At 38.4% G+C, this 10,269-nt stretch overlaps 1 protein-coding gene across 1 annotated transcript; it reads left to right on the top strand.

Annotated features, from left to right (window-relative positions):
• The first annotated feature begins 6,960 nt into the window (after window positions 1-6,960).
• On the top strand, window positions 6,961-7,908 carry Or51b6 (olfactory receptor family 51 subfamily B member 6). The gene has a single exon (XM_021168693.2). The coding sequence runs from the start codon at window positions 6,961-6,963 to the stop codon at window positions 7,906-7,908; it is 948 nt and encodes a 315-aa protein (XP_021024352.1).
• The last annotated feature ends 2,361 nt before the right edge of the window (window positions 7,909-10,269 follow it).

Here is a 10,269-nt window from a genome sequence, read left to right as displayed (position 1 = left end):
GGCTATTGCATTCCGTATGTAAATAGGTCAGCTATTCTATTTCTCTATTATCAAGCCAGTTGCTCAACCTGATAAAAGAAAATAAAAGGAGCCAAGAGAAAATACTTTGAAAAATATTTGTTATATAAACATAGCATTTCTACCCAATCCTATGAAACACCCAGACTCTAATTAGAGAAGCTGGAATACAACAAGATACTTTTACTTTCAGTGAAGTATTTTGACTAAGATTTGCTGCATGAAATGAAGTGTGATGTCTGATTCTAATTTTACTGGCCTTATCAACATATAAATAGAGTAATGACATCATAAATAACTAAGTCCACTTTTATTACTAGCCAGGTTAAACAAATCTAATGGTTAAGGTGGGAAACTATTTATTAAGGGTGTATAAAAATCTGTCATTCATGTCATTAAACTGACATGTAAAAACATGTTTATACCCATAGATTAATGCTTGCCATCCATGTTATTAAACTGACATGTAAATAGTTATATTTATACCCATAGATTAATGCTGGTATCTAGCATTTGGTCAGAGAAGCTTTTTTTTGCAATGGGTGGAAGTTAACAAAGAGACTCATAGACTAGTGAGTACTCAGAAAAAGTGTCTCTAACTGCTCAGCAGATAGGAGGCCTACAGCACCCCCTCAAAGGCTCATAGGACATTTCAGAAGAAAGGATGGGTCATCCATATGTGATTATCAACCTTGGTTTTCAACTTGATAACTGCAAGAACGAGCTGAACCCCAAGTAGCAAAGGTGTTCGTAAGAGGATCATTGAGGTGGAATGTCCACATTAAATCTGGGCCATACCTTTGGGTGACAGTCTAGATAAAGACACAGAAAAAAGAAACTTTTCCTCTTTGCCTACTTGCCTTCACTCTCTCTGGAAAGTTAATTTATCCTCTTGGGAGGCTCTCCTTTGATGGTGTTAGAACCTACTTCTTTAAGTTTCTAACATTGCTGAAGTCAACTTCTCTATAAGGATCTCCTGAGTATCCAGCACCAGATTAGGCTGCTGAAACATCTAGTGTTACTGGATTCGTTAGAGTTCTTTAGGAAAAAAGAACTTAATGAGTGTGTGTTTGTGTGTGTGTGTGTGTGTGTGTGTGTGTGTGTGTGTGTGTAGTGTATTATAGTGGCTTATAGGCTGTGGTATGGTAAGTCTACCAACAGCAGGTCTAAGAATCCAGTAGGTGTTCAGTCCATGAGGCATGTCTTAGCTGGTCTTCAGTATATGCCAAAATTCTGAAGAAATAGACTCTAATACCAATAAGGAAATGGATTCATCAGCCAGAAAGAGAAAGAATAAACAGGAAAAGAGAACAAGCTTTCTTCTTCCATGTCACTCCAGGAGAAGGTGTGACCCAGGATAAAGGTGGATCCTCACATCTCAGAAGATCTTGATTAAAAGTGGGTGTTCCCATGGATAAAGAAAATGGGGTAATCCTCACAATGGAATACTATTCAGCTACTAAAAGCAAAGACATCATGAATTTTACAGTCAAACAGATTGGACTTGAGAATATCAACCTGAGTAAGGCAACCTAGTCCGAAAAGGACATGCATGCTATATACTCACTTATATGTGGATATTAGCCATAAAATGCAGGTAATACGCTACACTCCACATACCCATAAAAACTAAACAAGAAGGAAGGTCCTCGTGAAGAAGCTTAAATCTAACATAGTAGAGGGAATAAAATAGTCATACGAGGTAGATGGAGGAAGGAACCTGGGGGAGGGGGAGAAGGAGATAAACGAGGGGGGGGGTCAGATATGAGGAAGAGCAGAAGAAATGGCAAGATGTCCATGAAAATGAATGGAAATCAGCAACTAATGGGGGTGATGATGTGGGGCCATCTCCAGGATGAGACAGAGACCTGAGATAAGAAAGACACCCAGGAATCAATGGGGATGACCTTAGCTGCTACTCACAAGCCTGGGGATATGGAACCAGAAGAGGCCACCTCCTGTAGCCAAGCAGTAACCCTAGTGGAGTAATAGACACAAACCCAACTACAAAACTGTCAACACAAAATTTATCCTGTCTACAAGTAATGCCGGAATGTGGGATTGAGCAGACTGAGGGAATGACCAACCAATAACTGGCCCAGCTTAAGACCCATCCCATGGGCAACCATCAATCCCTGACACTATTAATAAAATTGTTATGCTTGTAGACAGGAGCATGTTGTCCTCTGAGAGGCTCTACCCATCAGCTTACCCAGACAGATACAGACATTCAATTATATTACCTTAAGTAATGCTTAGTTTTCAAATAAAAATAATAACTGTGTCATAATTACACACAACATGGTATAATATCCTCTGTATAACTGCAAATGATATATTTGTATTATAAATTTTAGAGTAGGTGACAATGTCTCTTAAGAGATATTCTATTACTATCTCATACTTAAATATGATAATCGTTAATATTCTTTTATATGTGGTGATATATTATATGATAATGAAATCTAGGAAATTAAACATAAATATTTGTATAAACACATTCTTAACAGAATACAACAGAAACACTAATGTGAATTATAATCCTTGTTTCTGCAACTAATCATGTGACCTTAGCTTAAATTTATAATAACCTTCATCTACTACCCATTCAGTATTTCCTTTACTTTCACTAAGCACTTCAGTGTGACTTGCCTCCTTTCCTGTAGGAGTAACCCATATCTTCACTTGTGACAGGTCTATGCCCTTTGTTGCCTTGCCTGGATTAGGTTGTTGCAGCTTCCCATTCACTTTAATCACAGAATATGGTAGCACCAACAGATTCTGTAAAGGATATTCTGCTCTCCAAACAAACAAAAAATCCTTTCTCCATCCATGTAGACAACCATCTCTATTTCCCCTTAGTAATACTGATCAGTCACCCCTCCTTATATAATCATTCCTTTTTGTCCCTGTTGGCTTGAAAGCATCAGAAACTTAAGTGGTCATGGACAAGTCACAGTATCCAATTCAATACAATGTTTGTTGTGTACCCTGGTAGGAGTGTTCCCTACTCTAGAACTGTCTAAGTCAGGATTTCTATTCCTGTACAAAAATCATGACCAAGAAGCAAGTTGGAGAGGAAAAGGTTTATTCAGTTTGCACTTCCATATTGTTGTTCATCACCAAAGGAAGTCAGGACTGGAACTCAAGCAGGTCAGGAAGCAGGAGCTGACGCAGAAGCCATGGAAGATGTTACTTACTGGCTGCTACTCCTGGCTTCCCAGCTTGCTTTATTATAGAACCTAGGACTACCAGACCAGGAATGGCACCACCCACTATGGACCCTCCCCACTTGATCACTAATTGAGAAAATGTCTTACACCTGGGTCTCGTGGAGGCCCACCTGAAGTTCCTTTCTCTGTGATAACTCCAGCTTGGTTCAAGTTGACACACAAAACCAGCCAGTACAAGAACAAATACTACTAGACCCACAGAATTTCAGGTCACTGAAACAGGAAGCAAATATTGTCTTAGTGATTTAGTATGGGTGATAATGAGAGGAACTATTTCCTTTTCCACCCCTAGATTTCTGGACCATATATCCTGCCTTCTGAAGAACCCTGCCTCAGAACTCCAGGCTACCTAATTAGAGCTGTCCACTCACTCACAATATACTCACTCATTTATACTTCTAAAGAACTCAGCCTATAACAGAAAAACAATGCATCCAGTGGCTTGGTCATCTGTGAATGTATAAGGCTGCTTTCTTAACAATAGTACAAATGTCTGGATAGGATATTATTACAAGGTAACTCTCATTTCAAAGAAAACAGATCCCCTTCTCTTCTTTAATTTACATATTTTTTCCATTTCATAGGAAAGATACCTAATTGTTCGGTTTATATTTCTATAGCATAATAGAAATAATTCACTGATCTAGCAATAGGTAGGAAGTCAATGCTGAAGGACCGAGAAAAATATTAGAGACTGCTAATAAAACTCCCATATCCTCAAGATTCAGCAAACTCACAGGGGAGACAGATGAGAAGGGAGGGCAGGCAGTGAAGGAAAGGCAGTGAACAGCCCAAATTACACATGGTCCCTAAGGAGAGGTTCCCAAAATAAATACCCCTACTAGCCAGGCTCTCATGCAGTCTCTAAAAAAGAAACAACAAATAGACGTCATGACTAAATCCTTCTCAAAGCTGAATTTCTGAAGTTTCTAACAATGTCCCCAAAGAATGGACAAGGTCAAAATCTCAGGTCAATGAGGTTACATAATAAATTTTCTCTCTAGGATCTATTGCAGGAGCCAGAGCATGGGGAGATAGTTTCTCTGCTAGGGAAAAACAATACCAGTACTTGCCAAATCTGTCAGCAATAGTCTTGAGTCATAAACCTTTCCTACACCTCTACATTGAGAGTGAAGTAGTTTATAGAAATGACAGGCCAGTTGGTCTGTGTGGGTAAGTGATTTAAGGAAATGCTTATAGCTGGGAATACCAGATGGTGTTAGAAATGTAGGAAAGGTAATTTATCAATGACTCTTAAACAGAATACAAGCTAGATCCTGGGCAAATGGACTAAGCTTGAAGAGATATCCTATTGAGAAGGTGATGAAGCACTTTGGAAAGAGGAAAGAATGTCAGGACAGAAGGGAGGCAAAGAGACCAAAGGAAGGTGGATGTGAATGTGAACTGTTCAAACCTGAAAGAGGTCTCTATCGATCTATGGGGATGCCTAGTTTATATAGATGAGCTTGAAAATTCTCATCAACAAAACAATCCCATTCTAAGGCAGAGACTTATAAAGGGTGAGTGGCTGAGAGGGTGAGCAATAATCTTGAATTTACTAATGATTCCTCCACTCTGCCCAGATCTCACAGATGCGTATGTGTACCACAGAGCCAGCTCTGAGGAAAAAGAGCAGAAGTGCTCAGTGTTTGTAAAAAGAGAAAGGCAGAAAGCTCGTTTGTGGTGCTGAAGATCCCACTTATGCCTTAAGCCTGTGTGATCCACAATGGATAAAAGGGACTCTGGTGATTGTCATCCATCTATGATATGAACCTGTTACCTGGAAGACCTGGAGTGATGTAAGTACTCTGCAAAATGAAATGAGTATGTGATACTGCGGTTGGCTGAGAGAGATGAAAACTAGAATCATTTATTTGCTGCATTTATGTCTTTTCAGGATCTTCCCTTTATACCTTGTCTTTGTTGTTTTCTTCCTTTTTCTCATTTATTCTTCTATCAATACTTACAGGACATTAATGTAACAAATAATAGTTCTACTGTAACATCCCAGCTGTTTTATGATGTTCACAATATTGTGGAATTCAAATACACAAAAGTTTTATTCATCAATCTTGCAATTTTAACTCTCCATAAGCTACATACTTCTGAGTTGTTCCATGACAGGAAAGAATTAGCTATTTCTATATTTCTCACATGTTGAAAAGGCCCCTCTCTCCCCCAACTTCTCCTAGTCTAAATGGTGCAGGGTCAATATCATCTCTAGCAACATCAGAACTTCCCACTCACTACTCCTCAACTTTTACTTGTCCAGCAAGGCATACTATATGCTGCCCAAACGAAATCTAGTCTAGCAGGTTTTTTTTTTCTTGAAGTCACACCCCCCTGAATTGTCTTATTTTCCCTCATAGGCTTCATAAGAAAAATCACTTGACAAATCTCAGGGTAAATGCTACAGATTTGTGCCTACTGCAATTTTAGTAATAATAAATTTCAATATGATAAAACATTCTCTTTTCTGACTCTAATCTGTTCTTGTATTTAATGTGAAAAGCATGATAAAGAAATCATTGGCACCTTTTATAAATTACAATCCTCGATCTCAAGTGGCTCCCCAAGTTCATTGCCATTAAGAAATAGCAGTAGTGGAACAGCAACCAAATTCTGAAGAGTGGAGCTCAGTGATCTTGGAGACACATTTTCATGATGAAGGTGGGTCCATGAGTAATTTCTAAAGCTCACTAAGTTATGACTTGACAGCATGTGAGATGCACAGTCCACACGAGATATGGAAGAAGGTAGTCACATTATCTCTGTCTGATGCCAGAAGATGAATGCCTCCCTCCAATAATACCTTAGAATTCAGGAAGCTTTCTCAATTTATTTACATTCCATCAGACTCTTCAGTTATTGAAACATCATCCATGTGGTCATGTCTGAATAATCAATTTCTAATTTGCTTCTCAAAGTAGCTGATATGTAACAGCCGTTGTCTGATGTTATCAAATAGTGCCTCCAAGTGATCATCATAGACTTGGTTTATTGTTCATTTTTATAAGTATTTAATAAAACTCTGAAATTTTGAGAAGAGCTCATAGGAAACTAAAGTACTACACCATTTGATAACTTGGAGGCTCATTTGTTTGGGGGAAATACACATACAGGTCAGTGTTATATCATTTTTTACCCTCCCAAAAAACTTTAGACCTTTACCAATGCGAAAATTACTTATAAGCATATTCTATATAGCCAACCCTATGTCTATTTACAATTTTCTTTACATTATTTTGCAGTCAAATGTTCATGCCTAGTCTTTGAACAATGCTTAGATGCTTTCTGGCATTCTGTCTCATTTATTCTGGGGAATCTTTGGGTCTATTCTAAATACCAATATTCAGGATGAGGAGTACCATGCAAATAGCCCTGTAAGTACCAACACTATTAACACACTACTGAACTATACCTCATTTTCTTTGGAGAATGGGATTTACAAACATTTCACCTAAGTCTACCCTTCACAGATAGGTTATGTCTAATGTACATTTCAATGATGTGAGCCCTGGGAGTATATGTAGTTGTTCTTGACATATCCTGTTTTCCCATACCTAGAAAGCTCCCGGGAATGATTGAATTATCATTGTTATTGGAAAGCAGGACCGCTGATCATCCACACAGCAAGTAGCATCATCAAGGGGCAAATCCTAAAGAACTATATTTGATCTTCTTATCTGATGGGATATTTCTGTCAGCAATGCCTTCAATGTGGCTCAACATTTCCTCTTCCCCATTCCTGCTCACAGGGTTCCCAGGTCTGGAGAAAGCCCATCACCTGATTTCCCTCCCATTACTGATGGCCTATATCTCCATATTGCTTGGCAACGGCACCCTCCTTTTCCTCATTAAGGATGACCATAACCTCCATGAGCCCATGTATTATTTCTTAGGTATGTTGGCAGCTACAGATCTTGGAGTAACATTGACCACCATGCCCACAGTGCTGAGTGTACTATGGTTAAATCACAGGGAAATTGGCCATGGAGCCTGCTTCTCTCAGGCCTATTTTATCCACACTCTCTCTATTGTGGAGTCAGGGGTCTTGCTTGCCATGGCCTATGACCGTTTCATTGCCATTCGCAACCCATTAAGGTATACCACCATCCTTACGGATACTAAGGTAATAAAGATTGGCATATGCGTAGTGATGAGGGCTGGTCTGTCAATCATGCCAATAATCATTCGCCTGCATTGGTTTCCCTATTGTCGCTCCCATGTACTCTCCCATGCTTTCTGTCTACACCAAGATGTCATCAAGCTAGCCTGTGCTGACATCACATTCAATCGTCTCTATCCTGTTGTGGTTGTATTTGCAATGGTCTTGCTAGATTTCCTGATCATCTTCTTCTCCTACGTTTTGATTCTCAAGACTGTCATGGGCATTGCTTCTACAGATGAAAGGGCCAAGGCTCTCAACACATGTGTCTCCCACATCTGTTGCATCTTGGTCTTCTATGTCACTGTGGTTGGTCTGACATTTATTCACAGGTTTGGAAAGAATGTTCCTCATGTCGTCCACATCACAATGAGCTACGTCTACTTTCTTTTCCCCCCATTTATGAACCCTGTCATCTATAGCATTAAGACCAAACAGATTCAGAGTGGTTTGCTTCGCTTATTCTCCCTGCCTTGTTCTAAAACATGACTCTGACTGTTCCTGGAATGTAAATATAGTGACAGTGTTGCAGGAAGAAGTACCCACGCAAAATACTTTAGTAGAGACATACTAACTCCTCTGCTATTTGATTACTATTTATTGCTAACTTGATATGCCATAATGTATTCACAATGCTAAATGCTATGTCAAAATCTCACTTGATCTTAACTATTTCCCTAAGGTAACTTAAACCATTTGATGAGCTTATGACACTCAACAAGTACACACATATATGGCTTTTGAAACTAGACCATACTATCCTATGTCATACCTGCTTGGGTCAAAGCCCATCATTCACCATGTGTTCTCCATACACTGGGCCTCCTATATGTAATTCTGCTCATATGCAGCTGGCTAATGGTTCTAGAAAACTATCTTGAGTATAATGAGCCAGTCTCAGCCTCAGTTGAGGATGATTGATCTGGGAAAAGTGTGTCCATGAACAGTCTACTCAGTTTCAATATTTATAAACATTTATCAAATAATACCATTAATAACAATTTTAAAGCAGAAATATAATCCTAGACCAGATAACCACCATCTTAAAATATTTGGTTCCAGATACTACTGAATAGACATAAATGTATTTTTATTTATCAAAAATGCATAAAATGTCCTGTTTGGAGAACAAGATGGTTAGCACTAGATGGGAGATCAGGTACACAGAATTCCAGAGCCTGGCATCCTGGTCATATGTCTGGGATGGGAAAAACATAGTCAATGGCTATTACTGGAAGAAAAATTATCTTTTCTTTCCCCAAACAGGTATTATGGCCTCTTAAAGAACCAGTACATATAATCCAAAAGATAAGTTTTAAATGTTCCAAAATAAAAAACATTCTCATGAGCAGACTCACAGGACTAAAATGCTAGGATAATTACTCAGCCAGAGCCATGATGAATCACTTATCTTCCAGTGTCTGGGCTCTGGCACATTAGCCTTCCCAGTGACCTCTACTAGCTGCATCTACACTTCAGAAAGGTGATCATTTTTTCAAACTTCTGGGAATTACTACTAACTTAAAGAAAAGAAAAAAATCTTTACAGCAGTTTCCAAGCTAGTAGGAAATTTTTATCTTATCTGCCCAGTGAACTATTTCTTGTTTTATATTGTTCTGCAACTTGGCTTTATGTTCCGATTTTGTGTAAAAGCTATGTTTCTCCTTTTATAGCTCCAAGAATTTGTTCCATAGACAGTACAGAATAAAATAATTTAGTAATTGCTGTGCTACAGAACTTACCAAATAGATTATTTTTAATAAAATATAATTTTTATTAAACCAATGAAAGTAAGTTTAAGTGACTGGTTTTCTTTGTCTGTGTGACTGTCTGTTACCTCCTGCCTATGTTTCTTCTATTTTGTCTAATGATGTGTTCCAAAGTGTGGACAATGAAGCATCATCTAGAAACTTCAAAAATATGAGGGCTTGGCTGTGCCTCAGATAATGGAGTCCTTGCCTGGCATATATAAAGCATTTGATTCATCCCTCAACAGCACATAAAACTATACAGAGTGGAGATGCACACCTACAATCCCTGCACTTAGGAGGCAGAGGCAAGATGAGCAGTAGTTCAACATTATTCTACCTACGTAGAAAGTTTCAGACCAGAGTGTAATGCATGGGTCCTGTCTCAAAAATAATTTGAAAAAAAAAAAAAAAAGTTTGATTTTTTTCTCTCTCAGAATGAATTCAGGGGCAATCTATCCTATATCAAAGTAATCATTTCTCCATTCTCCCTGAAGTCATTCTGCCCTTGAACTCTGTTCCATCCAGCTATTAGGGATATTACAATAACAGTATTTTATAAGATCTATAAATTGATATATATGATGGATACCATCTTGAGTGTCATTTCGTCATTTACATTTTCTATCATTCTTCTTTGTTTTGCTTTTTGTGGTGTCTAAATCTTTTTAGGTATTTTCACATTTCACCCAGAAAGGAAGTTGTAATAGGTAACAGGATGAAGACATGTCAGGCTATGAGAAAATTTCTATCAAGTGGTTGGGAATATACTGAGGCAGGATAGAACCAAAGAACGTTATCCAGTGGTCACATAAAATAAAGTCAGGTTTGCACCTACAGTGTGGAGCAGGACTTGAAACAACCTATCAAAACCAAAGAGCAACAAGCAGATTGTCACTGCTGTCTTGAGGAATCTCTATGCCCTACTATTCTTTGGTATGAATAGTATAAGTAGGTAACAAGTGATCTCATCCTGCTTGCTCTCAGTTGGGGAACAAAGAGATATTCTTGCTGCTGTGGAAAGGTAGAGAGATGTTTTGCTCCAGAAAACATTGGTTAACCCTTTTAACACTAGGGGACTCTCACAAGGTGTCTGTTATTA

Source organism: Mus caroli, unplaced genomic scaffold (assembly GCF_978045245.1).
Source record: "Mus caroli unplaced genomic scaffold, Mus_caroli_1 scaffold_8, whole genome shotgun sequence".
Taxonomy (NCBI): domain Eukaryota; kingdom Metazoa; phylum Chordata; class Mammalia; order Rodentia; family Muridae; genus Mus; species Mus caroli.
Note: the sequence above shows the minus strand (reverse complement) of the source record. Positions and strands in the feature narration are given on the sequence as shown.